The sequence below is a fragment of the Xiphias gladius genome, chromosome 10 (assembly GCF_016859285.1).
Source record: "Xiphias gladius isolate SHS-SW01 ecotype Sanya breed wild chromosome 10, ASM1685928v1, whole genome shotgun sequence".
NCBI lineage: Eukaryota > Metazoa > Chordata > Actinopteri > Istiophoriformes > Xiphiidae > Xiphias > Xiphias gladius.
Window position 1 is genome coordinate 11,445,163 of NC_053409.1, and position 15,229 is coordinate 11,460,391.

The 15,229-nt window shown below is 41.0% G+C and overlaps 2 protein-coding genes across 2 annotated transcripts; one reads left to right on the forward strand and one right to left on the reverse strand.

Annotated features, from left to right (window-relative positions):
• Positions 1 to 8,997: 8,997 nt before the first annotated feature.
• Positions 8,998 to 10,575, forward strand: chrm5a (cholinergic receptor, muscarinic 5a). The gene has a single exon (XM_040137672.1). It carries the CDS (start codon positions 8,998 to 9,000, stop codon positions 10,573 to 10,575), a length of 1,578 nt encoding a protein of 525 aa, XP_039993606.1.
• Positions 10,576 to 11,634: 1,059 nt separating this feature from the next.
• zgc:194887 (uncharacterized protein LOC571819 homolog) lies at positions 11,635 to 14,860 on the reverse strand. The gene is made up of 3 exons (XM_040137668.1): positions 14,691 to 14,860; positions 14,383 to 14,538; positions 11,635 to 12,828 (listed from the first exon to the last, which is right to left on the reverse strand). The coding sequence occupies exons 2-3, from the start codon at positions 14,525 to 14,527 to the stop codon at positions 12,134 to 12,136; spliced, it is 840 nt and encodes a 279-aa protein (XP_039993602.1). The 5' UTR covers positions 14,528 to 14,538; positions 14,691 to 14,860; the 3' UTR covers positions 11,635 to 12,133.
• Between the last annotated feature and the right edge of the window lie 369 nt (positions 14,861 to 15,229).

A 15,229-nucleotide genomic window follows, 5' to 3' on the forward strand; every position in this document is an offset into this window, starting at 1 on the left:
CATGGCAGGATTTTCATGAAACACATCAATCGTGTCAGCGGCATATAGCTCTGACCTAGTAGCAAAATCATTTCAGTGTGAGAGCTGCATTATGACAAATGTCAATATGAAACATAGGAGGGAGCGCATCTGTCTATTACCCACTAGCGAGATTCTTCTGCTGCTCAGGGCAAAATGAAGGTCTTTATTCTGTGTTTGCCTGCATAGAAGGAATCTTATTATCACTGCATGGCTACCAACTCCAGATATTAATATATCTATTTTTATTTTTTATATCAATTGTATCTATTAGATCTATATTTAGTCTTTATTTTGTCTGTATTTTTTTTCTTTATTTTGTCTTTTATTGTGAAGCACTATGTGACATCTGATCTAAAAAGGAGCTACAAAAGTACAAAAAAACGACTTTTTTACTTACTTACTATATTCCAGGTAGTTTGCAAGCAAGTTAGTGTTTCCCAAAAGTTTTTGGCTTGTGACCCTTCAAAGTAAAGCAGTGTTTACATGCAATGTTTGAAATGTGAGCAATCATCTCACAATCCCTCATTTCCCTGGCGGGGATGCTCAGGGTAGACTATACAAAAAAACAGCCTTACTGTATACCGAGTGCCTAGAAATTGAGGGTAATTTGATCATTAGCTGCAACGAATAAGTACCAGATCAACAGCCAGTTTTGTCCTATGGCCTTATGAATATGAGCTAGAATGAGCAAGTGCCAAAAATGAAATGGATGGCAAATACCTACCGTGTGTTCTGCAATACAAAGTACTACATTGACAGCTTCTGGATTTATTAGTCTATTTCTCTGGTGATTTGATGGGAGCTCATGGCACAGATCAGCCCCGATCATCCAGATTAAAACATATAAGGACTTTAAACCCATCCAGGACAGTCACCTAATACCAAGCAAATAATTCCCTAATCAGCACAATAACATGCATGCTGTGTATACACACGCTAACACACACGCGCACACACACACACACACACACACACACACACACACACACACACACACACACACACAAAAACAGACACACACAAAGGTCCTAGTGAAACACATCTGTCACTTCAGTGTCTACTTATCTGGCCCAGCCATGTCATTGCTCTCCCATGTGAGCACAAAGCCAGCAGTGGTGTTTCATGCTCTGCAGATGAGTTTGCTGATAGCCACAGTGCTTCAGTCGCAACGTTGTTCAAACACCGAGAAAGCTGGGAGTGGTGATAACAAGGGTCACTGTCTCTTCTTGATTTTCTGTGAAAGACAGACAAAAGACATGCCAATGGAGGTAATTAATGGTTTGTGCAACCACACAAACACAGGGTCTGGCTTGACTAAACCGACCGACTTAACACCACCCTCTCCACTGCCTCCACACACTTTTCCTTCCCACCCCGACACCTTCCAAAACGAACCCCCTTAAAACCACCTGGCCACCTCCTTTTCTCCCCCTTCTCATCTCTCCCTCTCTCTCACTCTGTGGTCTGAGCTGCATGCTCACTGTCCCGAAACATGATGAACCATTCAGCCCTATGGGAATTTCTCCTCCCAGCTAGCTAGCGTCAGCTACATCTGTGTCTGTCAGCCGGAGTGGATGCAGCAGCAGCAGCAGCAGCAGCAGTAAGAGCAGCGGCGGCGGCAGCAGTGTGGCAGTAGCAGTGTCTTGGCTCAGGCATCAGGCAGTCTCTCTGTGACATTCTGCTTCAACTTGACTGAGAGGAGGCACAATTCATCCAGCTCGGCTCAGACTGGGAGGAAAAGTTCTCTCCACTCCTATTTTTCTTGGCTCCTGAGCAGATTTTACTAATTTATGAATGGCTGGGGAAGGATGCTCTGCAACTTGAGGATACTTTTCTCAACTGGATGCACAGTGGCTATTTCGAATGGCTGATGGGGAGGGGATGCTGTATTCTGTGCCTCTCTAGCAGGGATGACCAAAGCCTTGTGGTGTCAATCCTCCTCGTACTCTTCGTTGTCTTTCTCCTCTGCATCTGTGCTCACACTTTTCACCCTGAACCCCTCTGGCATGCCAGGTCAAGTCAGCAAGATTTCTCAACCACCTCAGTCCTCTCTCCAACTGTGTTGTGATCCTGTTCCTCAGCGCTACACTTGACCTGAAGGCTTCCCAGGCAAAACAAAGGGATTAACCATGAACTTTGCTCTCACCAGGGAACACAGTCTGTCCTTTACCGGCAGACTGTGAGATCTGATGAAAGTCAACTGTGAGTATATGTCTTTATTTATTTATTTATTTATTTTTTACATCAGTGACTTGTATCAAGGTCTTTAAAGAATCATGACTGATTAAATATGCACTTTTCGATTAATGCACAAAGGCTTGACCTGGATTTAAGGGGAAATAGCGTCATGTGTACACAAGTGCATGTCTGAGAGGTCTGAGCATGTATTTTTAATGTAGCCTTTTACCTTAATGACAGCAGCAGAGGATGTGCTCCTGGAAAGGTGCACGTGCATCTGTTCTTGGGATATAGAAAAGCGTGATAATTAGATTGGATATGTTTTTATTTGGTCATATATCAGGTACATTTTAAAGCCCACTAGTTTTTGCTGAATAACTTGAAGAATTGTGTGTTTCCATAGGCTGTAAGTCAGTAAATACCTTTTATAGCACAACCCTATTTCTTCCACACCCCGTCTCCTCTCTACTCCTTCTATCTCCTTTTAGTCTTTGAAATATCTGATAATAGTTTTCAAAATTTGGAATTCATATTTTTTTTAAATGTAATTTTATCTCCTTTCCCAAAAAAAAAAAAAACAATCAATATTTTTCTTCAACGGCTAAAGCACAATTCTATCACCTCCTTTCTCCTTTCTTCTTTGATGAACTGGAAATGACAAAAACAGGGTAGGATTAAGCAGTGAAGCGTGATTTTAACGAGTCCATCCCAGTCCCCACAGATCTTGTGAGAGGTTGCAATAAATGTAGAAAGGTGCTGGTGCTCCGGAAGAAATCTCGGAAACAGCTTCCACAAAACATTTATGGTTAAGTAGATTTGGACAAATCGTGACCGGATTGTAGACCAGTTTACCTTTTTTTTTCTGCCGCAGTTTTACTTAAATTGTACTTTTTGTGGGGAGTTGTCAAGCAGGCATCAGACCTGGACTCCTTTTGTACTAATTTTAGATATTTTAGATAGACCAGCAAGCTAAAGACTAAGCATATTAACAAAAAGAGATAGTAGCTTGAGAGTTATAGCACAGATATGTTTTATTGTCCACATATTTTTGTGTGTTTATGTGTGTCCGCTCATCTGAGCATTCATTAGTATTTAAACAGCATGGAGGACATTCAGCGACAGACACAGACTCATATTTAGAAAACTCTTCACACAAATGAGTTTATAGTCAGATTGATTGACTTTATGTCGGTCTCTTTAGTTGGTACTGGCTGTATTCTATCTTTGGCCACCAACACTAACACACTGATGAATATTTCAGATCGCATGTTTTGGAGAAGCTCTTAACGCGAACATTTATAATCCTCCTCCAATGCCTGACACATAGAAAGATTCAAGCATTTCTTAGGTCCTCTTCCAGAACACCAAATATTCAGGAATTTAAACCATGGGTCAGTGGGCTGACTACAGCATGCACCAACCATTGTGCCAAAGAGCTCTGGGCTGATTTGTAACATCATACATACTCACCACGCACACACAAATGGTGTCCTACACCTTCTTTGCTTTGACTCGCCTCTATTTTTCTCTCTCCTTCTTGTATTCTTTTTCTTCTGTTGGTCTCTCTCATCTTCTTTCCCTTTCTTCTGCAAATGCCACCCACACACACGCGCTATTCACTTTCTTGTTTGTGCTGTGCAGAGCAGCTGTGCTGCAACCACAGGAGAGTGTAGAAAAAGGTTATATATGACTGGGAGGCCTCGTGGGGGCCAGCGTATGGAGCTTCAGCACAGGAGTAGCGATGACCAGGTGCCAGTAGGATCAGCAGGAAGCAACCATTCAACATGTCTGTCTTTGCAATCAAAATTGAGGCTCAAGACAGATTTTTGCTACCTAGTCTGTCCTCACTCAAATTTTGGCACTGTTAATCACTGGATCAATGACCATTACTTATGCATACAGAGCTCACAAAATATTTGGCAAGAGCAAGAGCAAGATTTCTGTGCACCACTATTTGGCACTGATTCACTGTAATGACGTCTGTGTATTATATTTTATTTCTAATACATGATATGAACAAGTCACAAATACACACAGTATTCTACCGTGGATGCTGCAGCGGCGTCACTGTTTTTCATACCCCCCATTTTTTTCCCCTGACCAGACAGCGTCACAAAGCTTTTCCACATCGTGCGTCACATTTGATACCAAACTGCATCAATAAAAAGTCCTGAATAGGCCAGAACAGACCATATTCACTATTTATAGTATTGCAGAATCCATGTTTACCCCACACTCTGAACTCAGAGTGTACCATTAAAGCGCTTCCTGCTTCGATTTAGAAGCTATTAGCAAGCCTGACTTGTTCTGCCTCTTGACCTGAAGAGGCAGAACAAGTCTATTGGTTGTGTGTGTGTGTGTGTGTGTGTGTGTGTGTGTGTGTGTGTGTGTGTGTGTGTGTGTGTGTGTGTGTGTGTGTGTGTGTGTGTGTGTGTGTAAGCTTAGCGATATGTCAGCCATCGATGAGTCAGGAATATCCTTGTTTCTCAAACACCGTACCCGTCATCATTAATTAATTATTTTTGTGGTCTCATACGTAACCACTGATGGTTCAGCCCATCCACGTTTTGTTCTGAAAAAGAAAAAAGAAATCATCTGAAGACTGTTTCTATACCAGCTGATATATTTTGACTGAATTCCTATTACACTGGCTTTAAATCAAATGTGCCTACAAAGTAAAATTAGCTATATATATAACTCAAAATGTGCCAGTTAGCACTAAATACAAAAAGCTGATGGAAATGTCATTAGTTTTGCTGGTATTTGGTAATGAACAACAGTACCTGACAATTTATAATATTAACCTGATGACAACCCTAGCTAACAAGTCACCAAAATTATTACAATTCATTCTGAGGGTGACATGAAAATCTGTACCAAATGTTCTGTCCATCCAGTAGCTGATGAGATATTCAGTCAAGACTACAGTTGGTCATGCTGCTACTGAGAATAAAAGTGTTGTTGAGGCTTTGAGTTAGTAACATTGTTCCTCCCCTCTGTGTGGAAAAAGTAAAAAACTTAGCTTTGGAAACCAATGTGCTATTTTGCCTCATTATGAGAGTTTCTGCTAAACACTCAGTAAGAAAAAACAACACAGGCTAGGTTTGTGCATAGCAGGAAATCACGGAGAATTCTGTGGACAGATTTATGGCACTGTAAACGGTGTAATGATGTGGGGATTTGATTGATGTGATATGAAATGCCATTCTGTAACAAGATGAGGGACAATCCAAGTCCTGCAGGAGGACCCCGCAGAGACTGGAATTTTATTTGTGTGGGCCCCGGGTAGCTGCTGGCTCTCCTGCTAATCTGGCACTGTCCAAAGAATGCCAATGAGTGAGGAACTTATTGCTCTAGTAGTGATTACATCCAAAACATTGTATTGTAGGTATGAATTAGGATACATCTCCAGCTGAGACAGCGGGTAAGAGAGATTTCCTTTTACTTTAGGTCTGAATAGATAACCTTCTGCAGGTTGGGCAATTTGGGATAAGACGTGTATTGATAAAAAACTAGCAAAGTGGGCTTCGGGAAAATAAAATAATGTTAAAAATGTACTGTAAAACCTTCTTGTCTTGCTCAATGTATCGAGGGGAGAACGGACGGAGACACATCATCACGTATATGAGAGCCAGAGTTACATTTAGTAACCTTAAGTGCTCTGTTTGGTACCTCAGCCTCACGGACAAGATTTAGCTAACTTTCTTGCATTCAGTTTTCTGAAGCCGACCGTGCTGTCCTGATACATACCACAATTTTCCTACTGCAGTGTTTTGATGAGAACACACCTGTACTCCTGGTCTATGGATAGTAAGAGTGGTCAGGGTTGGTCAGCCAGTATCTGAATTGCAGTACCTGTGAGAGCTAATGCATCCCCACAAAATGGTGCTAACACATTAAGTAACTCCTTTCCTTGCCTCTCCTTGACCATGTTTTGAGGGATTAGACTGACTAAAGTCGGAATGTGTAAAGCTGTCTCCCTGGCCACATGTGTGCCCGTGCCTCCACACCCATTTGCCAACTCTGGCTGACAACCTGAAGGTTCAATTGCTACTACGCACATGGAGGTAATCTGCCCACGAGTCATTGTTGCTCCACACTGACAGCCTGCTAGAGTCTGTGCCTGCCTGATTGTGGACTTATTCCCCTGCGGGTGTACTGGTCATTTGCAATAGGAAGTAATGATCGTGGAGAGTTTCACCATATAATTTTAGAGCTTGGAAGGTCTTACACAGGACGCAAATGCTAGGCTGTAACATGGCACTGAAATTCCAAAATTTTAAGCAGAAAATACCGCTGCCATGGCGCTCACTTGGCTGAGGTATTTCCTGACAGAGAGGAGTTGTCCTCTCTTGAAAGCTGGAATGATTGAGTGGCAACTTATTAGCTCAACTGCCAGTGTGGATAGGTACGACACACCGTAGCTTCACACTCAAATGCTGTACAGTCTGAATGGGTACAGATGTGTGTTTTCCCCACTGGGTGTAATCATTAACATATGCAAGTGTACTCAAACTGAGGGGATTTAATGCTGCTTCAAAATTTAATAAAAACCTTCAAGGCAAGAGCAAGACCACGTGGCACAGTCATGCATTTGTAGTTCATGGAAGGAGAGGGCATCAATCCATAAAAATTGCCCGTGGGCTTATTTCAAAAGCACAGGTCCAGGTAGGTATGGATGGCCCCGCATCCACTATTAACTGCAGTGTCCAGCACCCAGGGACGAAATGTGCATGCACACCAGTGCTCCAGGCTGAGAGTGGAGGGACCATGTGGGTTGTGAGCTTTCGTATGTGGAGGGACTGCCCTCTGCTGTTCCAGGGTGGTACTATGTGCCTTAATTATTAATAACTACACTGCTTAAACACTGTGTTGACTGTTGATAGATTTTTCCATCATGCAAGTCACTCGTCAGTGCTGTGCCAGTTTGTTAAACTGCTCTGAAAACATGTTTGCAGGGTAAACCAAACTTTAAGTCAAAAGGTCAATTAAAAACAACCCGAACTTATGTCTTGATGTACTGCTATGGTATACATGTTCTTTTCTGGTTGACTGTGGAGACAGAAAGTCACATAAAAGTAATGAGTTCAAGAAATGTTTTAAAGAGAGAAATGACCGCAGAGGCACATCACCCTCTCTGAAAGATCCCATAGACTAAAGTGCTGCAGAGAAGGGAGTATATCGCAGGATTGGGGTATTTCCGAAGCTCTCCACACAGCAAATGTTTTGCCTTATTTTTTATTATTTTTTGTACAAACACACTTAGAAATGAGGAACACAGTTCAGAAATAGAAATGTGACGCATGGCTGAAAAATGAGCTGACAGTAAGTTTGAAATCTAGGCAGAAATCTTTGAGGTTTCAACAACCTCAAAGGTGGGCCCAGATTTAATTAGCAGATTTAATTTGTCGTATGCTAAACATTTAACAAATTGGACAATGACTGAATGAATAGTGTTAGAGTGCACCACAGTTGTTTTTCACTATTAAGGGGCTTATAACAAAGTTTCATTACTAATCTTGGTGTCTTCCAGCAGTATTTCCTCATACAATTTTGGAAATGATGTGGTCACATTTGACTGATAGAAATTATAAGAAGTTATAGCAACTTCTTATCACTGTTTAATTTGATTAGCCTTTGTTATTGTTACCTTACAATATATCTGTGATCAGGAGATACTGTTGCCCACATTAGTTGCCTCGTATGCTTGACTATGGTGATTGATTGTATTTCAATAACTGGATGGGTTTAATGATAAACAAAATACTGATCATAATGGATAATCATCGATATTCACTTAATTTATGCAGAAACATGCAGATGAACTGGAAACTGCCTGTAGGTGTTGATGTGACTGCGAATGCACTCGTTTCCCCATGTGTTAAGTGCTTCAAGGACTGGAAACCTTTTCAGGGTATTTCCAACTTTTTTCTGAGTGATAAGTGTGCACAGAAAAGAGATGAAAACCCTCCAAGGGACACTTTCTGCAAACAGATCAATCAAAGCAGGTACATTAAAAAAGATACGGTCTTTACACACGTATGTCATTTGTGATTGGTGGATTGATCTAGTCCAAGATAAATGCTATCTGATGCTGTTTATTTGGGGCTGTGGAAACTCTCAGGAAGGTAGCAGCAGTCAGTTCAAACAGACTCTAAGGACTAAAATCACCATTATCCTTTACCTTGTAGTTTTGCCACAAACTAGAATTATCCGTCATATTTTCTCTTTTATAACATTACTGATAAAAGGCCCTCTTAATGCAATGACTTTATGCACTGTTAATATAACAGCACAGATTTAGAGCAAGGAACAAAATTATGTATTGACCTGGATTTTTGAAATGTGCCACAGATGTTTGCCGAGATTCCCTAAAGAGCTCCATATGGCTAGATCTTATTCTGCGTGAACTGTGTGAAGACAGTAGCAAAATGATTTTTTTCATTAGGTACAATTGACAACAGAAATACACAATGCCTCAAGGACAAGTTTATATATAAATCACTAAAGTGAAGAGAATGCTATTATCTATAAGGGATGTATGACATACAGAGGTTTGACATTTAGTTTTAAAGAACAAAACATATTAAGCTTATATATTCACCTTCTTAGTGTGAGGCCAAATGTGACAATTTGATGCTCAACATCCTTAATTGATGCCATCTAGTGGCCATGAACGGAACTTTTTTGTGCAGAGATAACGTATGACCTTTTCTTTCTTTTCTTTCCAGACGTTCGTCATGAAAATGACAAGTCAAAACACACTTATCGTGGTTGGATCCCAATAAACTCAAGACCATGGAAGGAGAAAACATACTGAACTCCACTGTTAATACCAGTACAATGGATATCCACCTAGTGACACACAGTCTCTGGGAGGTGATCACCATTGCGACTGTGTCAGCTATAGTCAGCCTCATCACAGTTGTGGGGAATGTTCTGGTTATGCTCTCCTTTAAAGTCAACAGCCAGCTAAAGACAGTGAACAATTACTACCTGCTGAGTTTGGCAGCTGCGGACCTCATCATAGGTGTTTTCTCCATGAATCTGTATACCTCTTATATACTGATGGGCTACTGGGCCTTAGGCAACCTCGCCTGTGACCTGTGGTTGGCTCTAGACTATGTAGCCAGTAATGCATCAGTCATGAACCTGTTGGTGATCAGTTTTGACAGATATTTCTCCATCACCAGGCCTCTGACCTACAGGGCCAAACGCACTCCCAAACGAGCTGGAATTATGATAGGTTTAGCCTGGCTGGTTTCGCTTATTCTTTGGGCTCCACCGATACTCTGCTGGCAATACTTTGTAGGAAAAAGGACTGTCCCTGAGAGGCAATGCCAGATCCAGTTTTTCTCTGAGCCTGTAATAACCTTTGGGACAGCAATTGCAGCCTTTTATATTCCCGTGTCAGTCATGACAATCCTCTATTGTCGAATCTACAAGGAGACGGAGAAGAGGACCAAAGATCTGGCTGAGCTTCAGGGGATTAACTATGCCACAGACTCTGGGGTCAGTCAGCCTCAGAAAACCATTATCAGATCCTGTTTTAGCTGTAAACTAAGATCAGCTTCGCATGACAGGAACCAAGTCTCCTGGTCATCTTCCAGCAGGAGCAATGCTGCCAAATCAGTAGCCAACACCAATGACGAGTGGTCCAAAGCTGGTCAGCTGACCACCTTTAATAGTTATGCCTCCTCAGAGGACGAGGACAGGCCTGTGTCTCCAGGAGGCTTCCAGCCCTCATTCAGGAACCAGGCTTGCGAGACCAGCAAGAGTGGAGTGGGCAGTGAGGGCAAGAAGCTCAGCAGCTATGAGGACAGCTTCTTTCAGATGCCATGTAAAAGCAACTCTCAGAAGAGCAGCAAGTGTGTGTCCTACAAGTTCAAACCTATGGCCAAAGAGATTCACGTGGCGCACCAGAGCAAAAATGGTGACACTAAAATGGCATCGTCGACATTTTCCTCGGCAGAGTCCATGAGTGTTCCATCCACCTCCTCCACATCTAAACCCATAGATGCCACGCTGAAGAACCAGATCACAAAGAGGAAGAGGATGGTGTTGATCAAGGAGAGGAAGGCAGCTCAGACTCTCAGCGCTATCTTGCTGGCCTTCATCCTAACATGGACGCCTTATAACATCATGGTGCTGATTTCCACCTTCTGCTCAGACTGCATCCCCCTCTCCCTCTGGCATCTGGGCTACTGGCTGTGCTACGTCAACAGCACTGTCAATCCTATGTGCTACGCCCTGTGTAACAAGACTTTTCAGAAGACCTTCCGCATGCTCTTACTCTGCCAGTGGAGGAAGAAAAGGATTGAGGAGAAACTATACTGGTATGGACAGAACCCTGTGGTCAGCTCCAAACTGACATGAACTTTTTTTTTTGTTAAGATGGTGAATGATGATGGCTGTAAATCATATGTTTGTACTGATAATCTTGGCTATATGACCTTGAATTCTACATATTAGCTGATATCAAAAGTAAAAATGATTTATCAAGAAGCTGGTACAATTTATAGAGTTGCTCATTAATCAGTAGGTCTGCTATAGTGTTTCTTATTTATTGTTCAAACTATGGAAATGGAAAAGCATTATAAAATTTTCCCAATATACTGTAATCAGTGACACTGTACATACATTCTAAAATATAAAAATACCAATATTTTCCCCCAAAACTGATGCTCTTATGCACAAAATGCCATCAATTAGCAAAGTATTTGTATCCAAGATGCACTGTTGGATATGTGGAGACCATAATAAAATAGTTCCAGCCTAATATTTGGTTTTAAAGTGTTAAAATTGCCAGTTTCCCCCCCTGAAGTTGATGTTTTACACGCAAAATAACATATCTGTTTAATATTGTAGGTACTGTGAGTCGCTATTTTATTTTAAAGGGCTAATATGTGCCGTCCTGATGTCGGTCTCTGCTTGCTAAGTCCAGATTTTAACTTGATGATAATCAGAGCCTTTTCACATATGCCATTGTCACTTGTAAGATGAGTGAATATAGATTCAAATTCATTGTTTTAACACTACATATTCTGCATTTTCTGTCCTGCAAAACCTCAGTGGAAATAAAGAGTAATTATTCCATAAATTAAATTACAAAAATTAATAAATAACACCAGGTCTAGCCTACTAACCCTACAACATAAAAGATTTGTTAGTCATTTCACTCAAAACTACATGACAAACTTGCTTAACAATATTAGTGTTTACATAGAGAATGGTATGGAGGATTTAAGAGCACACATTCTTTATCATGATCTGTTTATTATTCTTCACCCTCAGGATCCTTTCTTTTTATATGAGCATTAAAATACAGTAGTTGTTTTCTCAGAATTACTGTAGCTAAACCATTCTGTTATTATATCGTCAGTGTATTTCTGGCAAACTTGTAATGTACTGTAGCAAAAAAAAAAAAAAAAAAAAAAAAAAAAAGCTGTTTGTTTGTGAAATGTTCCTTTGTGTAAACATTGGATGGAAGATGACACACAAAAGATACTTTACACGTGTCATAAGCTAAATGTCATGAAAGTCTTTTTTCTAACTGTGATAAACCAGAAATCTGCACTTGCAATTTGGGAAATGAAAGAGCTGCTTTTCTTCATGTACTGACAGATTGTATGTTGGAAACAAAGCTAGAGCTAAAACTGTAATGTTTTTTTATTTTATTTTATATTCTGTTGTTTAATGTCGGTAATTATTTTGTGATCATGTTCCTGCATTTCTGAATAAAATGTGTTGATATAGCTATTAGCTATTAATAGCTATTGAGAGAAAATTGCTGATGTCACCCATCGTAGTGTTTGTTAGAAAGAAAATGTCAAACAAAACCAAACAAAAACAGAAAAAGCTTAACACGTAGTCCATAATGTTTATCACTTAGCCATGACGAACCCGGTATCACAAATGCTAAAAAATGGTGTCCTTATAGCTCGTCTTTCTTGCAGTCTCCGCTGTGAATCAGTTTAACTGTGTCTGAAGGTCTCACCATCATCCATGCGTACTTGCACAGTCGCTCTTTGTTGCAGTCCTTTTGCCAGTAGATGACATTCCTGCGATTCAGATTGGCACCAGCACAGGCATCGTACCACCAGCCTCCTCCAGGCACCCCCTGAAACTCCAGCTTGGCACAGTTTTGGAAGTAGTTGTCATTGTCTCTGTCTTTAGTGGTGAATTTCTGGTTATCATGCAGGTAGTTCTCTGTGTCCAGGGTCAGAGCGTCTACAGTTGTGCCCTGGAACAGCCCCAGCCTCAGCCTGTATGCTGATGCTTCATCCTCAACTAGAACGGGGTCATACTCCCCCGTCTTGGTGATGGCGTCGCGGTCCACTAGTTTTACTCCTAGTTTATAGCGCCCAGGGCCGATGGTGAGCTGATGAAGGTATTCATTCCCAAGCCAGTGATCCCCAGTGACATGCCCAAAGCCATGCTTGTACTCAGCCCAGGTACAATCAAAGTTCACACTGCTGTTAACAGTGATATGCTGCACAACAGTCCATCCTCCCTCCTGCATGGCACAGTAAGCCACGATGGGGGAGTCACCTGGTTGGATCAGGTACACCCCGTCTCTGGCCTGGCCTGAAGAGGTCATCAGCATTTCATAACAGTCTCTGGGCAGCACTGTTCGGCAAATAAACATAACAGTCATAACTGTGTAATCAATAAAGGGTAATTACGCACACATTTCTAAGCCTGTGTCTACTCTAAAACAGTTTTAAAAAGATGCTGGGGTGAGTTACTAAGTAGTTTGTAGTGGGTAGGTGGACATTGGAACAGATTTTAATCCATATAACACCATAGGGTGTTGACTGTCTCCAACAAGGTTTTCTGACATCACAGATTAGGTGGCGCCAGACTGGGAGGTACGGTGAAAACCTCAAACACCCCGTAGCAGTAGGATGAGGGCTTTTGTACCAGCTACTTTTCTCCTGACATATGTTTCCTTGTAGAAATGAAGATATTTACAGATATTTCCGTAGATACATGACTAAATTTTACAAACTGAATTTGATAGATTTGATGACAAAGTCTATTCTACTCAACACTATATTTATCAGTTTTCCTTTATCTAAATTCTCATTTTGTTCATCATTTGATCATGTTTATTGTTTGACATTTTGGAAAATACACTTATTCACTTTCTTGCCAAGACTTAATATCTGTCTGTTAATAATGAGGCTATAGGCAAGAGATGGTTAGCATAATTTAGCACAAAGACCGGAAACAGTGGGAAACAAGTAGCTTGAATCTGTGCAAAGTTAACAAAACCTGACTACATTCACTGCTAGAGCTCACCAATGAACACGTACACAAAACCATGGAGTAAAAACGACAAATTGTGATTTTAGGTTATGTGACAGACAATTTTTTGGCCAGTCACAGTAACTTCTATACTATCGTCGTATCGACCTATTGTTATCAATCACTTTTTTTGTATGTATTTAACAAACACGATATAACATCTTAATTAGTGAGCTTATTTGTGCTGGTAAGTAACTTTGTCCAACTTTGTTATATTGGACAAAGCCAGGCTAGCTGATTCCCCCTCTTCCCAGTCTTTATGCTAAGATAAGATAACTTAATTTGCTGGCTCCAGGTACGTATTTACTGCACAGACGTGAGACTAGTATCTAGCTTCCCATATAACTCTAGATAAGAAAGTGAATAATATTTCCTAAAATTTCGACCCATTCCTTCAAAATCAAACTGTCAAAAACTGCACTGTGGTAAACGGCAAAACACATTGGCAGGAATGAGACATTACATTGATTTTAACAGCACACCAACACTGTTTCTCGTCCGGTAAACACGCTTAAACCTTGATCAACTGCCAAACTATTAGAACTGTCTGTCTGACAAACTATCTTACTAAGGTACACAAATCAACTCATAATGAATCACTAAGCAATTTGGCGCTACAGCCTGGAATTTGACCCACAGTCACAGGAGAATCCACGCAGATAAGCTGAGATAAAGGTAATTCAGTATTTAAAAGCAATCACAGGGATTTTTCACACAAAATAAGCACTGTACTATCACCAGCCAGAATTTGGAAAATTCTCCACAAGTTATGTGCATTTAATTCCCCAACAACTGCAAACAAAGCACATCATTGAGATAGACAGCAAAAAGACAAGTCAGACTGAAAGTGAAAGTCTACACAAACAAATGTACCTCTCATTTCACGGTTCAGGACCAAGTTATGCTCATGTGGGGGAAGCAGATTCAGGTTCTGAGCTTGGAGATGCTCCATGTTAACTCCAGCCACACCAAGCAGCAGCAGGGCTACTGCTGCCAGCCAGCATCTCCAGCATTTCATCCTTCACTTTCCTGCGGTATCCGACCAACAGGGTTTAGTTAATAATACAGTTGTGCAAGCTTCTTATTGAATTCAGTGAACTTAGTGAAGAACACACAACAAAACTTTGCCTAAGAAAAAAAAAAACTGAAGGCATCTTACTCTATAACATCAGAGAACTTACCTTCAATAAAGACCCCTGTATGAGGTGACAGAAATATGTTGTTCGATGTACCTGAATCTTCTCTCATGTGCCTACTGTATTAGTCTACTCTGACTGAATGAAAAGCACCCAAATGCAAATAAGGCTGTTGACCGCTGAGTTCAGATTCAGAGTTCACTGATTTGCAGCCTCTCCTGCCCAGTCACAGCTGGACTTCAGCCTCAGGTTCACATCACAATGACAGTGACCCACCCTCCACTTATCTGTGTCAAGTGAGATAAATCTGCATGTAAATTGAGAGCTAGGAGCCATGTAAAACCATATCTCTGCCTTCCTTGAATCACTTCATGACTGAGTGAGGCTGAAGTCCAGGTGAGACTGAACCTTAGGGATTAAACTGAAATCTGCTGCTGGATATCTACTGTACTAAAACTTGAGGTGAAGTACAGTGTTGGGTTAAATTGCGGTATGTACAGTTGCAGAGAGGGTGTGCATTGAGTTTTCATTCATTAACAGAAATGTATCAGTGCTGTTCCATCCCACAAAAGAAGTTGAATCCA

Coding starts and splice junctions, on each gene's coding strand:
- chrm5a (XM_040137672.1), top strand. CDS start 8,998: ATGGAAGGAGAAAACATACTGAACTCCACTGTTAATACCAGTACAATG.
- zgc:194887 (XM_040137668.1), bottom strand. CDS start 14,527: ATGAAATGCTGGAGATGCTGGCTGGCAGCAGTAGCCCTGCTGCTGCTT. Junction 12,829..14,382: donor CCTGAACCGTGAAATGAGAG/GTACATTTGTTT, acceptor TTTGCCGAACAG/TGCTGCCCAGAGACTGTTAT.